This window comes from Balaenoptera musculus, chromosome 16 (genome assembly GCF_009873245.2).
Source record: "Balaenoptera musculus isolate JJ_BM4_2016_0621 chromosome 16, mBalMus1.pri.v3, whole genome shotgun sequence".
NCBI lineage: Eukaryota > Metazoa > Chordata > Mammalia > Artiodactyla > Balaenopteridae > Balaenoptera > Balaenoptera musculus.
In genome coordinates this window covers 47,882,346-47,905,199 of record NC_045800.1, presented here as the reverse complement: position 1 = coordinate 47,905,199, position 22,854 = coordinate 47,882,346, and the positions used below count along the sequence as shown (strand labels likewise).

At 42.8% G+C, this 22,854-nt stretch overlaps 1 protein-coding gene across 5 annotated transcripts in view; it reads right to left on the bottom strand.

Annotated features, from left to right (window-relative positions):
* ERCC6 (ERCC excision repair 6, chromatin remodeling factor) overlaps positions 1-22,456 on the bottom strand; it is a 70,523-nt gene extending 48,067 nt beyond the window's left edge. For 4 of the 5 annotated variants that reach the window (XM_036828238.1, XM_036828241.1, XM_036828240.1 and 1 more), the window contains exons 1-5: positions 22,358-22,456; positions 16,500-16,935; positions 14,488-14,608; positions 12,458-12,569; positions 7,007-7,727 (exon numbers count right to left, since the gene is read on the bottom strand). In XM_036828238.1, coding sequence (XP_036684133.1) covers positions 7,007-7,727; positions 12,458-12,569; positions 14,488-14,608; positions 16,500-16,921 — 1,376 coding nt within the window. In that variant the 5' untranslated portion in view covers positions 16,922-16,935; positions 22,358-22,456. The remainder of the gene's footprint in view (positions 1-7,006; positions 7,728-12,457; positions 12,570-14,487; positions 14,609-16,499; positions 16,936-22,357) is intronic. The other variant, XM_036828239.1, reaches the window with a different exon arrangement.
* Positions 22,457-22,854: the final 398 nt, after the last annotated feature.

Here is a 22,854-nt window from a genome sequence, read left to right as displayed (position 1 = left end):
TGAGCAAACGCTATTGGAAAAATGGCAACGATAGACTTGCTTAAGGCAGGGTGTCACACACCTTCGATTTGTAGAAAGCGCAGTTATCTGTAAGCACGATAAAACGAAAGGCAACAAAAGGAGGTATCGCCTATACTCAAATGCCTACACCAACCTACAAAAAAGGCAAAATATACCTATTAATGGGAATTATCAAATATTAGTAGCCCGAGATTATATATTAATAAAATGAACACGCCCTCTCCAAAATTTCAAGGAAGTCACGTATTTTGCTGCTTGAAATTTACAACTGACCTTATTGCTCTGTTTTCATTTTTACGTTGCAAGAGCCACCAAGATCTGTAGTGATTGTGAGGGAAAAGTCACACATCATACAGTTAAATCATTTCTAATATAGGGTGAAATGTCAATCTCAGGATCATTCTCCACTTATTGCAATATCCATGAAAAAATTCTACAACAGAAGCACAGTGAGTACAATTTGATTTTTTAAAAATATACTCAAGGCACCTAGCTGGGTATTTAATATAGTTTGCATTTCTGTAGTGCAATAGGTTTTCTATTTCAGACAGATAAGAATTCCTTACAGATTAGTCTAATTTGCTAAATTGAGATACTCAGTGTTTTACTTTTCTTATCTGCCTTTTTATGGTCTATCTGGTGGACTTAATTGGCACATCTGAGCAGATGAAATACTCTCAGTTAGGAGTCCAGATCTCACAGAGTAAATTAAGACTGATGTAGACAATTATGCACTGGAGCTGAGGATGAGAGGTGTGTGCAGAGCACGGAGCAGAATTAGTCTTCATTTGTGTCTTAGCTTCGTCATTTAAAAGAAGCCAGGATACTCTCTAAGAAAAGTCCTTAAGGGAGTTAACTTTTTCTTCTCTCTTTAAAATATAGAGTCCTAGAAGAAAAAAAGAACACAAGTTTATTTCTTGAGAAAGAAATCAACTCCCAGAAACTGATGACAAGAACAATCTTCAAATATTTATACTTAGTTTCTGGATCAAATCTAGATTAAATTTTTACCAAATTCAGATTTTTAGAGATCAAATGATCTGCGTTTTTTTTTTTTTTTAAGGTACAAGCAAATCAAGCTCTACACTGTATCAATAATTTGGCCTTTGCCTAAGTGTGACCTGAATCTGTGTGCAGCACAAAGAAAGATGCAACTGAAGGATAAACATGGGACAATCGCAGTGCAAAGGGATTGGCTCTAGGCAAAAGAAGAGGAAGAGGCTCGGTGAAGACAATAAAATGGAGACAGAGCAGCTGAGACTGTGGTTCTAGGAGGCATGGCCTTTAGTGCTGTTTCAAGCAAAGGAATGGGGCCTGCAAAAGTGTGGGCTTGGTCCTCATCAAGCAACGGGAGAAAGTGATCACTGAGGCCATGCTTTCTGAGCCCAGCGCACCAGTCCACACTGACAGACCACTCCCTCCTGACCCAAACCACCGGCTTCTCCACTTGCTGCTATCCTGGGCTAATGACTTCAGCTTTCTCGGCTCAGGTTCCTATCTCCTAGGGCGCTGTGAGGACTCAGCCAACAGATCCACATAAAGTGAAGCACTGCCAAGTGGTAAGCGTTCACTAATGTCAGCTCTCTTAGTCCTCATAACAACCTCCTCCCTCCCCCACGGATACCACCCTTGCTCAGGCCTCCAAATTTCAAATCCAAGAGACTTTTTTCAACATTTATCCTCCTCAGCTTTACTCATCTCGGCATCTGAAAATACCGACAGCCTTCCCCTCCTAGAACTATGCATGTATACAGCTAAACCCTCCAAACCAGGATCCAACTCGCCCCTGGCCACAGAAGCCACAGTGCTCAAGGGAGAGGGTGATGAAGATACCATTTTCCCAGATGATTCAGCCTTACGGAGGCTTAGAAGATACTCTGTAAGATTTACACAATGAATGGAGCCATCTGACCTTTTTTAACTCAAAGTTATTCACGGTAAATAAAGTTCAAAATGGGGCAAAAGAAAAGAAAAACCTCTAACGACAAAACTGTATTAGAAGCCAGTTACATCAACCGGTGTCATGACTACAGACGCGGGTTACACCACACCATGAGGCAAATGCTATGCCCATCCACACCAGACCTGTCAAGTTTTCTAAAGTCCCTAGCAATCTCCCCAAATCTTCACCCAGCTGACTTGGGTCTGGGGTTTGGTCTCCAGCCCAGGGAGGTAGGGGCAGCTATGTCCTGATTCTTGGCACCACCATGTGGCCAAACATAGGTACTGCCCATTCCACCCCATTCCACAAATGAAAGGAAACCGCCGTTTACACAACCCGGTCCTGGCTTCAAATCCCAGCTCTTAACCAGTGAGATCATGGGCAAACTGATCACCCTGAAAGGGCCAAGCTAAAGTGTTTGTGCAGCCTACTATAATTAGAACAACTGAAAGATATATATGCATAGGATCAAAGGCTGGAATGAAATATAGAAAAATAAAAAATAGAGGTGTAGGTAGTTTTTTCTATCTTAATATTACCACAATTTCACTATAAAAAAACAAGGAATTATCAAAAGTGAAAGGTCAGGGGCAGGGTATGGGAAGCCTTCAAACTATCTGGAAGTACCAATTCAAATCCATTTCAGGCTGTGATCTCAGCAGCTTGGCCCAAAGTACCAGGTAATCCGAGGAGACTCAGGCACCACCTACTGAAGAGTCTGTTTCTAAATTCTACTGTTCCCCTGACTGAGGATGGGGCGGGGCGGTGATTTACCCCAGCAGCAATACCAAGCTAACCGGGCTAGAGTTGAGCATTACATCCTCAAACCCCAACATCCTTACCAACAATTCTTTCCAACCTCCTCAAAGGTTTCCTAAATGGGAACATCGTAAGGGCCTCTGATGATGAGGAATGCTACCAACCTCACCTCAGAATTAGTGGGAGCTCAAAGCCCAAGCACAGTGCCCAGCTCCTGCTGCTCCAGGCTAAGCCCTAAAGGTGCTCCCCACGTGATTCTCAAGCACACACCCTGATAAGAACCCGATGAACTGTTATATACAGCACTGAGTTGAATAAAGTGACCCCAAAGCTCCTCCCCAGGCCCTCTCCTATGTAAACACAATTGTGCAGGGTACATAAAAGAGAAGTTTGCAGAAGATGACATACAAACTCAATCTGCCAAAAGTCACAGCCTCAGAAAGGAAAAGAATATATAAAGTCCACTTATATATATCAAAGTAGTTCCCAAACTTGCCAGTGCATCAGAATCACCTGGGAAAGCCTTTTTAAATTACCACCTGGTAGTCCCACGTACACTTCTTGAATCAGCACCTCCAGTGGTGGAGCTCCCAGTGATTCTGCAGGATCAGCCCACGGGCTGGGAATCTTTGCCTTAGTCTATGCTCGTTGCCAAGGAAATACAGCTGTTAGGTTAGCAACTTAAACAATGGCTGGCAAATGGATATAGAAAGGAGAGATTCAGAGTATAGGTTTAAGTCAAATTATAAATGTTCTCCCTAGTCGTGCCAGCAGGAGACAGACCTTATCTGGAAGTGCATCCTCTCACTCGGGGTGTCAACGGACCTACACTCCAAGTCTGACCCAAGCAGTACGTCCACTGCTGGGAAAAGAGGCAAGAGTTGGTGACATTTTTTGTTTGTTATATCTCACTGTTGGCAAACAGTTGGCATGTTGCTTGCTTCCCCCTGTTGTCCCCGTGCCAAGGTAGACATCACCAACGGATTGCGGCACTCTTTCCCAGGGAAGTCAAACAGGCCTCAGTCTCCCCCAAACAGATTACCACTGCCAAAGGTGGGAGCTGGCGGGCAAAGGCAAGGGCTTGTGCCTTCCCTGTCCTGAAGTGGCAGCTTAGCAACTGGACTTCTCTGCAGACCACGGCCACCACGCCAATACCCAAAGCAATCCAAACGAGACCCTTGAGGAAACAACGTGCCCCCAAAGCAATGCAAGTATTTTCCTGTCCAGTGATGCACCTGAAGTTCGGGGGTAAATGTGGCAAGTTTTTAACCTGCATCCTCAGGTCCATATCAACACATCTGAATGACCCAACAGACCAGGCCCAGTGCTGGGATGAACCTCCTCCACAAAATCTTCCCCAAATACCTCAGTCCGATTTCATTATGCCCTGCACACTGGTTAGGTCCCGTCTGTGCCCACGTCCCCTAAAAGACTGCAGATTCCTCACAGGAACCCCTAGACGCCAGTCCTAGAATGGAGATGTGCATTCATGCAGTGAGAGCAAAGATGAAGCAATGGAGCTGACCTCACAGCTCAACTGGAAAATGAACCAACTACACTGAGGGAACCAGGATTGCAGATCTCTGATCACCTGGTGGGAAAAGGTGCACGTATGAAATGTTTGGTCTTCTAGGCCACTCTGGGCTCACCAGGGACACATATCACCCAACACTGAATGTGTGTTATTTCTGTTAAGTGTTTGGCACCTGGAGCTCCCAGACCCTAGCTTTCTAAAGCAGCAATAGATTTTAAGGAAGACCTCACAACTGAGAGCCATACCCTAATGGAAACGTGAGTACCCCAAAATTAAAATAAAAAATAATGGATGCTTTGTAAGATCTGTTAGCATTGACATGAATAAGAAACGACAGAATATTTGCTTCTAAGAAGTGGCCCATCCATCACGGTACATTATCAAAGGTATGAAAATCAGGGAACACCATTGAGGAGACAGCCTCCAAATGCAACAGAACAGAGAAGAAAGCAGGATAAAAATGTTGGAAAGGCAAAATACACAGGCATTTTAGAAGATGGTTAAAACTCCCAAGACTGAGCTGAGGTCTTGGGCTAAGTCAGAGAAAGCAGGATCATCTACTACCCAGATCCAGAAAAGGTTAAGCTGTAGAAAAGGCCTGATGGGAAATTCCCACTGAGCGCCAGCTAAAACTAAAGACACCTAGTTAGGACTAATCTAGAGCTAATGAAAGACCTAAGACTCTCCAAGTTGAGAGAATAAAGGGGGTGAGATGTCTAGGAGTCACCCACTTTCACTTCTAAGGGTTCAAAACAGCATTATAATTAACAGGGCTATAACCAACACATATTTAAGTCCAAAAGGTACCTACCTTGGGTACATACTCCTAAATTCTAACCATTAGGAGAAACTCATTTTCTATGTTGTAAACTATATGGGGCTTTAGTCTTCTTACCCATCAACAAACCACTGCTAAGGTAAGAAATCCTAAAGTCTTTTTCTTCACTCAAGGGGATACCATTACAATTTCATTCTGTCTACAAAGATCAACAACAAGAAATAACAAAGTATAGAGTGACTGGCAGTTTTAAAATAGTCTTAATATGCTTCTCAATCCTGAGCATTTTATTTTCTTTTAACATCCCCCAATCCGAAGGGTACCAAAGGAGATGCAGTATAAACATTTAAATGTGGATATCTGCAGTTTAACAATTATCTACCTTAATAACTGTAGCTATAAAATTTTAAGAGCTATAGTATTTTGGTGGCAATTAAGAGTTATTGATATTTCTGAAATTCATTTGAGATTTTACTATAACTTGAGCAAAAAACTGGCTTCTAATATGGCTTTGGAAATAACAGTTTTACAATCTTAACGTTATTAAGAAAAACTTATTGCCGTGAATTTAAACTAAACCCATATTTAAAATTCAATCAAAATAATTGCTCTTGATCAAAATACTGATATACTTAAAGTATATTTAATATTGACTCAATTTAATAATGGGAAGAATATTCACTCCACTTATAATCAATATGTTGAGATGAACACTTTTATTAATTCTCTACAATAGTTAGGAAAAAGACTGATGCCACTCACTGTTCAGACAACTTTACAGATATCGAATGTGCAAGTTACAATGAGAAATGACAAACATTAAGCCACTCCTCAACTCTGTCTTGCTGCATAAGGTACTACCACAGTGAGAGTGTAACAGCTCTCTTAAAGACCTGGACTTAGGTTGCAGGTACTCAAATCACTGGTGAAAAGAACTATGCTCATCTGCTTCTAAAAGGATGTATGTGGCAGTCTGGATGTAGGGCATCAGCAGCTCTAAATAAGAGAAGAAAAGAATATCAGGTCAATCTTCATTCGCAAAGGCCCGTGGAAAGCTACAAGAATTATAATAAACTAGGTCTCCCTACACTGAGAAACAAGAAAAAACTGTTGAGGACTGGGGAAAAAAGCCACCCTGGGAGCAGGTATTAAAAAAGTAACCTGTTAAGCAGATTCCCACATCCCTTTGAGTCTCGCGGCACTCTTAATAAGCTAAGGCGTGAGACCTGAGTCGCACAACGTCATGCTCTGTGGGACATGGTGGAGACTGCAGCATACACACTGGTTTTCTTGACTCAGAAAACGTGTGGCAACATGCAGTGCGGACTCCACAAACAAACGTGTTCACCTTCCTTTTACTTACTTACATCAGATACTGAAAAATTCACGGAAATAAGAAGCCAAAGTTAGTCTCTAGCATAAAAAAAAAAGGGCACAGGAAGGGTATGCTGGGCATAGGAAGCCCATTTCTGGCACGGTATTGTTGAAATTCTGTAGAGAACTACTTTTTCAAGACAAGGAAGGAGGAATTTAGGAAAGCAAGCTTATTCTTTCATACACTAAAACTTAAATTTCAGCTCTTTTTTGAAGGAAAGTCTCCTAAAATTACTTTCCCCCAACACACACTACACAAGCCAACCTCCTCCTGCTCCTGCCCCTTGTGGCAGGGAACCCACTCTCGATGTGAAGCCACACAGCTCCTGCTTTAGTCCTAGGCATGACTCTCGCCCCAGCCCTCCCCCTAAGCTTTTCTTCTTAGACTTGCCCTCAAATCTCAATGAAGACCCCGAAGTAGAAGCATCCTGGGTCAGCTCCATCAAGGACTCAGGGGCTCTGATGGTTCTAGCAGGCTAAGGTTGCAGGAAGTTCAACCTTTGGATGAATGGAAGTCTAATATATTACATTAGACTAGAACTCATTAATAAACCTACCACCTACGATAAAGCAAGCAGTACAATCCCTGGAGACTGACCTTAACCGCTGCTTATAATAACCTTCATCTCCATCATCTCGGCATCTCACTACTTTCCGACCTCCTCCTCCTCCTCCTGCGGCTTCAGCTTCTTCCCCAGAACTGGGAAAAAAGTCATCATCACTCTCCGGCACTGTGACTTTCTTCTGCCGTTTCTGGCGACGGAGCACCAGTCTCCGATCACAGTCGGTGCCTTCCCCGGACAGGTCAGCCCCTGCCGCCTCCTCCAGCTCCTCCTCCGTGGGCAGGTACTCGGACTCTTCACCCTCAGAGTCTCCCTCTGCCTTTGGCCTCACATCACACTCCAAGGGTTTCTTTCCCTTTAGCAATCCCACCTGCCCCTGGAACTGAAGAGCCCTCTTCTGGAGTTTCTTGATGTGTTTTTTCAAGCGCTTATCTGTTTTCGAGAGAACTTTGCCTCTCTTGTCTGGTTTGTTTTCATTGAGTGTTGAGCTCAGCTCAGAAGTGACCGAGGCCGGGGCTTTTTTAGTTGCTCTTTTATTACAAGCTTGCTTCTTTCTTTCAAAGGACAGTTTTGCTTGATCTGCCAAATACTTTTCAAAATCTGATGTTTCGTTGAGCATTAGTTTTCTGGGCTTTTTCTCCTGCTTCTGAGGGATCTGGGTACCAAAAGGTGTCATCTGACCAGTGCGGACGAGCTCTTCCCAAGCAGTCTCCTGAGCAGGCATGAGCATGCTGCCGAGGCAGGACGGCCCTGCTTCTGAAAGAGGGATGACAACACGTTGGGCACTAGCACAAAACTTTCCAGGAGAACAGTGGATATGTGCACTACTCAATACATAAATTAAAAAAAAAAAAAATCACTGACGTACTAAAGTAGATGACGCACTAAAGTATAGTGTGTATGAAGAACAGAGTGAAATTTACTATAGCATTCATGCCACATTTAGTATACTCCTGTTCAAAAAGGTAACTTCTCAATAACTTTTCCCAAAACACTGCATTATCAATATACTTTCTGTGCATCCAAAGACAGACCCAGTCGTATGTAACATACAGAGGGAGAAATTTTACCATGTTTCCTTATCAACTGCCCTTGAGGAAGCAATCTCCCAAGTTTCCACGTCACTGCTAATACCAGCATTCAGATGGACTTAAATACAAGAGACAGCAGAACTGAAAATAGACATCTAAAGAATCAGCATGTACCTAAATAGGTAAAACATAAATGCTGCCTCCGCACTGCCCAATAGGAGAGTCACCATATGGCTACTTAAATTTACATTGAAAATTCATTCTCTCAGTGGTACTGGCCACATTTCAAGCGCTCAGTAGCCACATGTGGCTAAAGGCTACCATAATGGACAACACAGACAGCATTTCCACTACTGCAAAAAGGTCCACTAAACAGCACTGTTAGATGTGTGAAGTTAACTGACTGAAGGGATGAACTAAAGTTGGAAGTTATGCCATAATAAGAGAAAGCCACCCAGAAATCATCCTTCTTTCATTAGTTGAAATTAATCTCTAGCAAAATTACTTTACCCATAGCCAAAATACCAAAAGAAGCAAAGGCTTAATAGGAAGGAATCCATATTCTAAAATCTGTATTTCTTATAGGCCATAATAGCACAGTGCAGTTTTTCATTAAATGTGCACTGAAGAAAAACATACATCAGAAAGTGCACAAATCCTAAGTGTACAGCTCAGTGAATTTTCAGAAAAAAAACAAACCCATAACACCAGCATCCAGATCAGGAAGCATAAATTACTAGGACCCCCAGATATGCCCTTCATGGTGCCTCCCAGTTTCTACCCCACAAGATACTGACTGACCTATTAACACTGTAGACAAGTTGTACCTGGCTTTCAACTTAATGGAAATGGGAATGTCTGTACTTGTATCTGGTTTCTTTTGTTCAACATTATGCTTGTGTGAGTCACACTTACTACTGAATATAATTGCAGTCTGTTGATTCTCATTGCTGTTAGTATTCTATTATATAACTCTACTACAATTTTTCCATTCTAGTGTTACTGGACATTTGGGTAGTTTCCAGGTTTGGGCTACTAGGAATAATGTTGCTATGGGTATTCCAGTACACATTCTTTGGTAATGTATGTATATAATTCTTTGGGTATATTAAGCTTTAGCAGGCACCACCAAACAGATTTACAAAGTGGTCCTATCAATTTTAAGTTCCACCAACAGTGTTTGAGAGTTTCAACTGGTCCACATTCTTGCCATTCCACTTTAGCTATGCTGGTAGGCATGTAGTAGTACCACTTTGTGGCTGTAATTTGTATTTCCCTAGTGACTAGTGAACTAGGGAATCTTTACGTAAGATGTTGATCTTTTGGGTAGCCTATTGTGAAGAAAATGTTCAAATCTTTTGCCCATTTTTCTCATATGTGGTCTGTCTTTAAAAGAAAAAAAAAAAAGATTTCTAGGAGTTCTTCATACGTTCTGGACTCAAGTCCCTGGATTGATACAGATATTGCAAACATCTTTTCCCATTCCGCAGCTTGCCTTTTCACGCTCTTAAATGTTATCTTTCAGCGAACATAAGACCTTAGTTGTAACATAGTTCATTTATCAAATCTTTTCCTTTACAGTGAGCATTTTTGTGCCTTGTTAAATCTTTGCCCCAAGATCATAAAAATGTTTTCCTATGTTATATTCTAAAAGCTTTGTTTTATCCTTAACGTTGAAATCTACAATCCATTTGGAATTTATTTTTGTACACTGTATAATGGGCCAATATTCACTTTATCTTCATGTGGATTAACCCAGCACACTTAGTGAAAAGACGATTCTTCTCCACAGCACTGTACTGCCACATCTGTCATAAACCAAGTAACCACATAGGGATGGGTCTGTTTGCTGGACCCTCTACTCTGTCCCATTGGTGTATTTGTCTATCCTTATGCCACTACAGTGTCTTAATTACTATAGGTTAGTAATAGGTCTGGATATTTTGTTCTTCTTCAAGATTGCCTTGGCCATTCTTGACCCAATGCGAGTTTATATAAATTTTAGAATCAGTTTGTCAGTGCCACCCACCCTCAGCCTACTCTTCCTACTCTACACCCTCTCCCTCAAAAAACTCCCTGAAATTTATATCGGGGTTACACTGAAACTGTAAGTGGATAGAACTGACATCATTACAATACTGTATCTTCCAATCTATGACCATGGTGTATCTCCCCATTTATTTGCCTTCTTTAATTTTTCAATGACATTTTGTAGTTTTTAACGTAGAGAGCACTGAAGAAAACTACCTTTTTTACTAAGAGTTATTTCCAGGTATTTGATTTTGATCGTAATTGCCATCTTTATTAAATTTTATTTTTTGCTTTTGCTCGTATGTAGAAATATGACTGATTTTTATATATTGACCTTGTATCCAATGACACTGCTAAATTCACATAGTAATTCCAATAGACTGCCCATTGATTCTTTTGGATTTTTGATATGACCAATCACATATGCTGTAAATAATGATGGTTTTATTTCTCTTCTTACATTACTACACTATCCAGTACAATGCTGAACAGGAAAGGTGATAGCAAGCACCTCATCTCATCCCAATCAGAGGAGCAAAGCCAACTGTTGCAGTTTATCCCACCTAATTCCAGGAAAGGATTCTTTAATCAGATAATCCTCACAACAATTAGGAAATGGATCACTATGTGGAGACTAGGGGAAAGGAAACCTCAGGGAAGCATGTGAGCAAAGAAATGAAGGTCTACTATGCTTATGCCCATCTCAAAGCAGACTTGGAAAGGGTAAAGAGTGTAGCCAAGGTCTATACCTGGGCAATACAGAGCTGGGGTATACAAAGCCTAGACGCTCTGTTCTCCTGCCCCGCCAAACAGGGCATAGAGCACCAGGGAGAAGGAAGGTATCCCAGAAGGGATGGAGGAGGAATGGTTATAAGAGAGACCAGGAGTCTGAAGTGTTAGCTGGAGCCCCACTGGAGAGGGATAATAGGGACCAGGAGTTCAGAAAAAGGGAGAGGCCATAGGTCTACAGATTTATAAGATACTAGAACCTAGGTGGCCACAAAAGCCATAGGGAATGGATGAGATTATTTGGGGAGAGGCAGTATGAGAAGGCGGCGGCTCAGGGCTTCCCTGGTGGCGCAGTGGTTAAGAATCTGCCTGCCAATGCAAGGGACACGGGTTCAGTCTGTGGTCCAGGAAGATCCCACATGCTGCGGAGCAACTAAGCCCGTGCTCCACAACTACTGAAGCCCGCACGCCCTAGAGCCCGTGCTCTGCAACAAGAGAAGCCACCACAATGAGAAGCCCACGTACCACAACGAAGACTCGACGCAGCCAAAAATAAATAAATAAATAAATAAATTTATAAAAAAGACGAAGAAGAGGGCTCAGCAAGAAATTCTGAGAATAATCAACATTTAAGATAAGCCTAGAAAAGCTGGTCAAAAAAAACTAAACAGAAATGGTCAGAAGGCTAAAAGGAAAACCAGAAGAGAGACATGGATCCTGGAAGGCAGGGAAGTATCAGCTGCTACAGACAGGCCAAGTGGAGTTTCTGGATGGGGAAAGTAACAATTAACCCTGGGCCAAGTTTTACCAACCAAATAATAGGTAGCAAAAGACAGCAGCAAGTTCTAGTCAGCCAGACCAGGACAATAGTTTTTTTTACCAATGAGAAATATGGCATTTCGGCAGCAGAAAGCACTCCTCATAGGCCCAATGGATTCTGCGAGACGTTAATAGCACATCTAATATTTATTTTTTTCCAATGCCTCAATTAATTCTCACAATTCTCTTGTTTTACTGAATAGACTTCTGGAATTAGTAGAAAGTATTTGCCTGAAGGGTTTAAATCTATATTTCAACTAGTAGATAACTGAACAGCTACCAACAATTTCTAAACACACATTCACACACACTGACTACAAAGATATTTCGTTTCAGAGCTTATGCATCTTCCCGAAACGTTTTCCAAAAGATGCCCATCCAGGTCAGTGATACAAACAAAATCATGGCCATGGATTAAATAACCTGAATTAAGATGCCCTTTCTTGAACAACAGAATTGATGCTTGGAAAGCCTGCCAAATATGTCCCCAAAAGATATTTAAAAGCAATTCTATGAATGTTGATGGATGATGCTTGGTCAACAAAACGTAACTCAATCAAGATGTTAGGTGTCTATGAAATCAATTATACAAGCATGTTAAGATTTCTAATTTATAAGACGTAATACTAAATGCGCACCAGGAGCCTCCATTAGACTGAGTTAAAAATTTACTTTCTTTCTCTGAAACCCCATAAGACTTAAAATAGATTTAGTTCTACAGGTGTGGAGAATAAAATTTTCCTGTATCTCTTTTGTCACTAAGTAAACAAATGTATTTTTCCCAACACCCAGGCCAGAACTGAAGAGACACCCTCCACTGACGAGAGGCATCAGGCATCAATCCGAGAACAGAGACACTGTCCCCAGTATCCTCACCTGCATCCTCCTCCTCCAGACTGGCATGATCTAGTTCAACTTTCACCTCTGCTCCCCCAAGGATAGCCTGGAGACGTTTTTGTTTTGCTGTGATCTTCTTCAGCTGTTGTTCCTTAATTGGTAGATATTGAATACAAAAAACAGCAATGAAGTGATTAAATGTTAAATACAGAAGACAGCATTACAAAATTTTAAAAACTTTAATCAAGAGCAAAATAAAAATAAAACAGAACTATCACATATTACTATTACTACAGGAAACCTTACTTGAGTAACTGCCACTTTCCTAGCAGGAAGGAGCCCTCAAAGCACGTCCGTCGGGCAGCATCCCTGACCCCACCCACCCTCCTGACTGGGTGGCACAGCTCTCTACTTGCCTGAGCAGCTAAGTTCACGTGCACTGACTCTCCACTGACTTGGGAGGTGCAACTGCTCTACATGGTTTCCCCATTACACACTGGGTAAATCACTGAATTTCTCTGTTTCTGACCTTAGCAGCCAATGGGCTATGAGGTCAATAGGCTGTAGGGATAAGAAACAAACACAAATGTTCAAACAGTTGAAAAAGTCAGTCGCCTCTGATAATCTACCATATTTATGACTGTCCTTTATAGTATCCTACCCAATCGCAAAATTTTAAAGGGAAAATCTATTTTGATATACCCTTTTATTCTGTCCTCCCCGGGCCCCTCTTTGTCTTGTCTCCCTCTACATCACCAGAGCTTGGATATGCGGCCATTCCTAGGGACTCCCTAATTAACTAGGCCTGTGGTAGGTGGTTCTTCTTCCCAAGGTCAAGAATGCTTGAACGCCAGACATGAGTGTGGGGCAAGGGGACATCCTGATTATAAACACCATGTTGTAATGACTTGTAATTCCTTTTACTGTATCTCACAGTTTTTCTCTCAGCAAACTCTCATGCAAAACAGCCTCTCTCTCTGAACAGTCTCTCTCTAAACAGCAAAAAGCTGCTAAAGAAAGATAGGAATGTATAACCAAGTTAGACCAGTACCTAAAGGGGCCTAAGACTGGTCCTCTCTGCTCTTTGAAACGCCAGCCCACCAGAAGCCCACTATTCACATGCTCCACGAGAAGCCAGGAGGTCTCCTTTCTGCTTTGGGGAGACCCCGGGTGCCTCAAGCCACTGTGAGCTCTGACCTTTGGGCTGCTGCTGTAGAGTTAAGTGAGAGAGACAGTGTGGGGAAGATCAAGAACCGCTGAGTAGAGAGCAAAAGGAGGAACCAAGGTTAGCCACACCCCACAAGTAGAGCCTGAATAAGAGCTGTGAGGACTCTACTCAGTGCACTGAATCAACTGCAAGCACAAGGCCATCTGCTAGTCACTTCGGATGGCAGCAATAAAGTGATCAAAACTAGTCACTTCTACCTCCTGCAATATATTGTCATGAAGTGTACATAAATTCTAAAAAATGTTTCAAACCTCATAAAAACAATGTCATAAGTAACAGACATTCCCTACCCTTAAGTCCTCCAACCCTAAGTGCAGACCCGGTCAGTGTGGCTGGGTGATGACTGAACACCGAAGGCCAGCCTCTCAGAACAGTGATCACGAGTGTGTGAGGGGCAAGGGCTGGGTCGACGGGAAACGTCTGCAGACAATCAGTGCAAGCAGGAGCTGAGCAGGAAAAAGAGCAAGTCCACACAAGACGACAAGGAGACTGCATGAGAGGCCAGCATGCCAAACAAGAACCTAAGCTGGGGACAGAAAGTGGTGCCGCAGGGAGACTATGAAAGTACCCGAGTGAGGAGGCACGCAAAGCCAAGAGGAACTTTTTCTCAGTTACGTATGTATGCATACATATGTGTATTTTTAGAAACACCCTTTAAGCAGAGGATGTTAAAGGGAAACAGCCAAAAAATTAAATGTATAAAAGGAACTCAAAAGTTTCTGTTATAAATTTGCTTCACATCTTACCAGTACTTTTCAGAATAGCTCTTTCCTAAATATTAAATAAGCCTAAATAATGACTTTTGCAAAAATGCAAGACTTGGTGTGTTATTTGGAGTCACCTTGTTGTACTTCTGTCGTTTTACAGAATCTAGTTTCCTGTTGATGTCTTTGTTGGTGGCAGCTTGAGGGCTAAGTTGTTCAATAATTTTATTGATTTGCCTTAGGGATGTCGTACATGACCTGAAAAAGAAGATAAAATGTCCATTTTCCACTCTGGTAACATCTTTTATAGAATAACATGAAGAGAGAAATGCTAAAAACATGTCCCTTTTACTTCTTATTAACTAAAAGACAAAAGAAACTAAACCAGAATACATATTCTTTTTGGCCACTAATAGAACTTGAAGGGTTATTAGAAGTCTAAGAAGACTGCTCATGTTTTTCTTTAATCTGGCCAATTTTAATCAGTTCATTCCCATTTGCAAGCAGATTCATTCATCCTACAAGCATTTTAAGGGTCTACTCTATTCAAGAGATTGTGCAAGAACAATAGGCAATAAGTAGTCCCTTTATATGAAAAAATGCATACACTTTTTTTTGAGAGTTAATTTTTTAGAGCAGTTTTAGGTTCATGGCAAAACTGAGAGGAAGGTAAAGATTTCCCATATACTCCCTGCCCCACATACGCACAGCCTACCCCATTACCAACAACTCATACATGGGTGTTTAAAGGCCATTATGGAAGTCTCCCAAAGCTTGGAAAAGTACTAAAAATATTTAAACATCTTCTTATATAGGTCAGGCAACTGTGACAATATTTTTCTTTTGCATGACTAGAAGACTTACTTGCTGTCGTTTTACACTTTGTAGTGCAAAGAAAAAAAATCAATTTATAATACATTCCTCCTAAAACAGACATCATAGAATTGTAACTCCCAATTTTCAAAACACAAATTCAATCTTGACACTTGTGTAATTTGCTGTTTGTACCCTTTGTGGATTTCAGGAGAAAAGATGTTATCAATGCAAGTTACTGGCAGTCTCAGCATGTGTCACCATCTGTCTAGTGTTAGGCGGCCTCTAGTGTTAGGTGATTCTGCAACACCCTGCTCTGTCACCTCTGCAAGCAGTGGACACATTTCCCAGGTCAAATGTAAAAGGTGTGTTCATTACATAGCATCGAGGTCCTCACACCTGAAGGTCAGACTACAACTATTGGAGAATACCTGCTGCTCAAGAGGCCCAAAGAACACACCAGAAAACTGTTAGCAGAAAACATGCCCTTTAAGTGCCAACAGCTGCTTGTACCACAGTGCCCCGCCCCCCCATAGCCAAAAGCTCTACGTGCCTCCCTCCCCCTCCCCCAGCCGCTCCCACCTGAGACCACACCATCCCGCCACCCAGTCCTCCCCTTCCCCTTCCTGTTTCCCTGACACAGCGGAGAACACTGGCCAAGGGAGGGCAGACTGGCAACGGAGAGTGAGCTCAACTCAATCCTCCGCCCCGTCTTCCAACCCAGGTCCAGGGCACCCCCTTCCCCACCAGTGTGCTGTGCTCACACGGCCCAGGTCTGTTTCTCCTCTAAAGCACAAGTGAAGTCTCCATGGGACTTCACCTTTCTTTATAGAGTCAAAAGTACAACAGAAGAAAGGAGAAGCAGGGAGTTCTCACTGTTTCTAGAAATGCAAATCTGAAAAGGTACCAAAAGACTGGCCCTAAGTTTAGGGACAGGAAACTGGAAAGAAATTTCCAGTTTTGGTGGGGGGGGGGGCGGATATGTTCCTTGTATCTGGGGTAGGACATATCAGAACTTTAGGAACACTCCTCCTGAGAACCATTCTGTGCACAAGCTTGCAAAATCTGCGGCACTGAGAACAGTGCTTCTCTCCAGGACATCATGCGTAAACAATCTGCTGTGAACTGAACTGAGCCCCTAACTACTGTGTACAACGCTTCTGAGCGAAAGGAATGGGTTTTAGACACAAGGTCAAGGACCACCCTTACTGACCCCATCCTCCAATTAAAGGTTCTATAAATCTCCTAAATTTCTGGACTATCACAGCTATTGTCTGAATTTCTCCATCATATGTAAATACAAACTCTATAATCAGAGAGAAGGTGGTCCACTCACGTGAGGTCGTCCAGCACTGACCGATACTCCTTCTCCACGTCGGCAAGCTGGGCCACGCAGCTGGCCTCGTGGATGGCGCTGTCCACCTGCTGAAGCACCCCTTGCTCCAGCACGTCCTGGTCATAGACGTCCACACCCAAACCCTGCAGCTCCAGGGCCTGTGCACTGGGCTCCACCGCCTGGATCTGATGTCTGTCGATGTGCAGCAGGGCTGGCCCTCTCCTCGGAAGTTCCGAGGGATACCCCTTGGCGGAAGTGGAGGGTCCATTAGCAGGGAAACAAGAGGGGAGGCTCTCCCCCAGCTCCACGTAGCCATCGTTTTCCTGCTTGATTGTCCCCTCTGCACTCTCACTGATATCCTGACTCTGTGAACAGTCTTGCTCCTGAGTTTGACTTGAGTGGGGGATTCTCTCATTTGGCATCCTCTACAGACTATCTAAAAGGAAAACAATTTTTCAGTAAGCCCTTCAGTTATATAGAATTGATAGTTATATAGTTTCTTAAATATCTTATAATTAAAGCAGACCAATTTCTAAAAAAATCAAGAAATAATCCTCTAATTATACATAAATTTAAGTTCCCAAGTATTTTTCTTAAAAGGGCACAAGCTATGGATCTTCTTGAGTTCTGATAATTGAGAAAAATTAACCAAAAAAAAAAAAAGCAGAAAAAATGCAGTATCACCAACAAACGACACTGGGGTAGCCAGCTAAGAAAGCTGGCAACCAGAATCCTGAATGATGCCCACAGAGTCTTCTCCAAATCAACTGAAGTCATTTCACTGCTGCTTTCCAAGTTAGCCTCTTCACTGCATTATGGCACAAGTGACCTACATCATAGTGGCAAGATCAACTGTAAAGTATAGATTTAGTGACTTGAGAGAGAGTCTCTACAAATCTAACACTAAAAACTTTTAGGTTGAACTCCAAAAAACAGAAACTCTGAACAAGAGATAATAAATAGCACCACTCAAATCAGAATCTGAGGAAGATTAATTAAAATATTCTCAAAAATAACTCAATTTCAATGCATGATATAATTTCTCACCATCAGGCTGGCAAAAACATGATGACTGATAATCCAGGATAGGCAAGAAAAATCCACTTTCACATAATGCTGGTGGGAACATAAGTTAGTAAAATTCTTTTGGAAGGCAATTTAGCAATATCTATCAAGATTTAAAATTCACATTACTAGGCACTTATTCCAGAGAAATACTCACATATACATAAGGATATTTATTGTAGCATGCTTTTAAATAGTTTTTAAAAGGCATTAAGTATTTTCAATGGTAGTGATATAAAAGCCAAGTAAGACGAAAAAAGTCACATCGTATGAAGACATTTATATTGGAAAACAATGTGTATCCACATCTGTGTGTATGGAATGCATTCAAAATGATCTGGAGATACAAACTAAACCTGCGACAATTGGGAGGGGGAAGCAGAAGGAACAGGTAGGAATAAAGGGGAACTCTCACATTTTACTCCAAGAAATCAAGAACTCCTTGAATGAAAATGTGTTCGCTATATTGCCTGTATAACTCCATCGAATAAATACTTTTATATACATTAAAAAAAAAGTGACAGCTTTCCTTTTTATTTAACTGTGAATAAACTAAGGTTTCTTTAAGCACTGAAACTTTATTTCTATGAAATGACGACAAATTCCCCAACAAGCCCCACTCATTCCTCATTAAATAAAATGATCCCAGTGGCCAAGCACTAGGATACAAAGATGCCAGGAACTTAAGTGTCATCCTGCCCTGAGCAGCTCACTCTCTACTGGAGGAGAAGCGTGCCAGTAACAACACAGAGGGGCAGGTCTGTAAAAGAGGCACAGGCAAGAGCCCAGGTGGGGGACTTCCCTGGTGACAGTGGTTAAGAATCCGCCTGCCAATGCTGGGGACATGGGTTCAAGCCCTGGTCCGGGAAGATCCCACATGCTGCGGAGCAACTAAGCCCACGCGCCACAACTACTGAGCCTGCACTCTAGAGCCGGCGAGCCACAACTAGTGAGCCCGCACGCCACAACTACTGAAGCCCACGTGCCTAGAGCCCATGCCCCACAACAAGAGAAGCCACAGCAATGAGAAACCTGCGCACCGCAACGAAGAGTAGCCCCCGCTTGCCGCAACTAGACAAAGCCCACACGCAGCAAGACCCAACGCAGCCAAAAAAATAATTAATTTTTGAAAGTTATCTTAGCAACTCAATAAATTCTTTAATTCAAATGAAAATCTCTGATCAACGTAGTCTTCAAAATTAACATTACCTACAGTATTTGGAGCAAGTCACTTTGGAATATACACTGAGATATTTTTCTAACAGTAAAGATACAGAATCTATTTCCCTTTTTTCCTTCTGTTTCCCTGTGACCAAGGGCATATATTATTTTTTTCTGTAAATTCTTTTTTTTTTGAATTTTTGAATTTTATTTATTTTTTATACAGCAGGTTCTTATTAGTTATCCATTTTATACATATTAGTGTATATATGTCAATCCCAATCTCCCAATTCATCACACCGCCACCACCACCCGCCATTTTCCCCCCTTGGTGTCCATACATTTGTTCTCTACATCTGTGTCTTAATTTCTGCCCTGCAAACCGGTTCATCTGTACCATTTTTCTAGGTTCCACATATACACGTTAATATATGATATCTGTTTTTCTCTTTCTGAGAAAAAAAAAGAGGCCAGGTGGGCACAGAGGAAAGGACAGTGCACTGGGTCTGGAGTTCAAAAAACACATACAAACTGAGATTTGAACATGTGACCCAGGATCTGATATACAGGAGGTGTTCATACACGCTGAAAGGAAGTAAGGTTCAGAGAGGAATCTAAAATAACAAGTCTGGTCTGGACAACTGAGTCACTCGTGAATTCAGTCACAAAAATATGAATCAGAAAAGCAGCAGATGGGAAGCAGGGAGAGCTGGCAGTAACGTGTCCAGCTGGCACGCAGGCAGAAATGCAAATCTAGGCGCTAGAGAAAATCTGGACAAGATGTGGATGCACTGGCAGAGTAAACAGCCCCAGGGATTCCAAGGCTGTGACAGGTACCAAAGATCCTTTTAGAAGGTAAGAAGAGGCTAACATTGAAAAGGTTAAAAGAGAACAGCAGAGTAAGAAAGTTCCTCCATTTGGGGCCGTTCTGATTATTTTCAGGAGAAAGGATAAGATTGGAACTCTATCATTTTCAACAGAGAGAGCAGGATTCTGGCTCAGAGTCTTCATACTAGCTGGAATTTAACAATTCTGTTTTCATTGTTCTTATTTGTATGTATACAAAGATTTCCTTTTCAGGTTAAAAAAAAGACATTAAATCCATCAAAATATTAAGTAATAACACTGTAATACAAAGAAAAGGTTAAAATAATAACAAAGAAAAGGTTAAAATAATAATGTTTGGAGAAAACTTCCAATAACAGAAAAAGAGTAAGAGGGGTGGGCTACCCTGGTGGCGCAGTGGTTGAGAATCTGCCTGCTAATGCAGCGGACACGGGTTCAAGCCCTGGTCTGGGAAGATCCCACATGCCGCGGAGCAACTGGGCCCGTGAGCCACAACTACTGAGCCTGCGCATCTGGAGCCTGTGCTCCGCAACAAGAGAGGCCACGATAGTGAGAGGCCCACGCACCGCGATGAAGAGTGGCCCCCGCTTGCCGCAACTAGAGAAAGCCCTCGCACAGAAACGAAGACCCAACACAGCCAAAAATAAATTAATTAATTAATTTAAAAAAAAAAAAAAAGTAAGGAGGAATGGTTAAAAATGGAAGATAATAGGTCAAGTTCCAAAGGAAACCAGAAAGGGTCCAGTGGATTTGGAAAGCAGGTCACTAGTTACCTTAGTAAAAGAAACCTTAGTGGAGCAAAGGGGACAAAGCCAGACTGCAGTGGGATAAGAAGTGAGTAGAGAAGGAAACAGAGGCCTTATCCCCTTAAGGATATGCCATGGCAGGGAGATCACTGGAATAATAAAGTAATCAGAGAATGGGGTAAAGATGCTGAGTAATTGACCTTGGGGTCCAAGCTGGGTAGATTTTTAAAAAAACAAGCCAGAAGGGACTGGAAGAGGGAGGGAAGGAGGGAGAAAGGGAAGGGAAGGGAAGGGAAAAGGGAAAAAAGAAATAAGGAGGCAGTCAAGAAGCCACTTGGAGAATGGACCAAAGGGCAAGTCTCCTGGGAGTAAGAGATGAAAACAAGGAAGCTCTCCTCAGAAGATAAAGAGTTTCCAAAGTGAAATAAATTATATGACATTCAATAAATATTTATGGAGGGACTTCCCTGGTGGTCCAGTGGTTAAGACTCCACGCTCCCAATGCAACGGGCCGGGGTTCGATCCCTGGTCAGGGAACTAGATCCTGCACGCCGCAACTAAGAGCCCGTGTGCTGGCACAGCCAAATAAATAAATATATATATTTTTAACATTTATTTTAAAAAAAAATTTATTGAAAGTCAATTACACCAGGCAATGTACTAGGTTAACTAGTTTCCGTCCCCATAGAGCTTACAGGCTCTTGCGGATGACACACATTTTAAGAATTTTATATATACATATACATATTTACGTATAAGTATGTATTTATACATAAATTACACACACACACAAATGTAACTGTGGTAACTGCCGTAAGAAGTATAGGATTCTTTATGACAAAACAACAGAGGAGCCTAATTGACATTGCAGAGGTAGGTGTGAGGTCAGGGAGGTCTCTCTGATAAAGTGATATTTGAACCAGCATCTGAAGGATGAATAGGAGTTAACAGGCCAAAAGTGAACATTTTGCAAAGAAACAGCATGTGTAATTCCCAAGGCTGGAAAGAGCTGGTGCGGTTGGAAAAATGGAAGAAGGCTGGAGCATTGTGAGAAATCTTTATTTTATTTTACATGAATAACAGAGTTAAAGGAGCTGATAATGACTCCATTTATTGTGTAAATTCTACAAAACATCTTCTAACACTCTGCAAGGCTTAATCATCTGAGAAAACAATATCTTCATTGTCTTTCTTTAAGCACTGGGGCTTCTGTGGGATGAGCTGGATTCTGGTTGGGAGGTTTGGTTGAATGCATACAGAGCTGGGGAGGGGAATGGGCATAAGTGAAGACTAAGGGGCAGGCAAGGGCCCTGAGGAAACACAAAGGGCCTGAGGAAACATGAACTTGGATTTTTCTCCAAGTGTAATGGAGTGACTTCGAAGAGTTTTAAACAGGGTGACGATGGCATGACCCAATTTATGTCTGTAAAAGACCAGCTGGACTACTGTACGGATAATGGATTGGAGGAAACACTGCAACATGGACATGTTGAGACACGTACGGGTGACAAGTGACAGAAGCCTGGAACAGGGAGACAGCACTGAAGATGGATGCTACGTGGGAAATCTTTCTGTTACGGAACTTATATGCGGACTGCTCAATCCTCCTTCACATACTCCCACTTTTACTGTATCAATGCCTAAAGTGCCTGACTTGTACTTACCCCGATTCTCTCTTTCAAATAACAACTCCAGTGTTTTAACCGAGATCAAACAGGGCCGGGCTGCCCCTGCGCGCGGGGGCCGAACACAAAGCCGAAAAGTTGATGCTTACATGACAGCCCGCCTGCCTGCGGCGCAGCCAGAAACTGGGACACCCCGCGGCCCCCCAAGGTGAGCGCCCCGCAGCGTCACTTCCGGCCGCAGGTGGGCTGGCGCGTTAGGCTAGCGCCTGGCCCGAGGGCCGGCTCCCGGCCGCCCGCGCGGATGGGCTCGTTCCCGGCTGCCAGAGGTCCAGGCGGGGCCGCGGCCGCCTGGACAGCCCGAGCGGGCCCCAGACATCTCCCGCCCGACGTTCAACCCAGCCGCCATAACACTCACCCCAGGGCCGCGCGGCCAGCCGTACGGAAACGTAGACGCAGACGCCTTCACCAACAGCCTTGCAACCGGGACTGGGACCGGCCGCGGCGCGTGCGTCGTCTGCCCGCCGTAAGCGCCGCCCCCAACAATGACCTGACGGGCTTGCGCGTGTGGGGCCTACGGCGCATGCGCCGACTCTAGAGTTTATTTTGAACTGCGGGCGAGACCACGTGGTTTGAGCGAAGAATGCAGCCCCGCCTTTCTACCTGTGAACCGGGTGCGAAAGTGGCGTAGGCTGCTGACCTGTGGCTTGTGACCAGCGCTTCACTCGTGGTGAAAAATGCCTCTGTAGTAAGGCGGTTATAAGAATTAAAAGACATGTTTCCAGAAAAAGAGAGAGAGGTACGTATACTAGTGTGCCGTGCGAATGTAAGTGCTTACAATGAACTCCAAAAAGAAATTGAGCTTGGGGAAGGGAGCTGGCTTGAGCACTGCACATTTCAGTAGCCGCGCGCAGT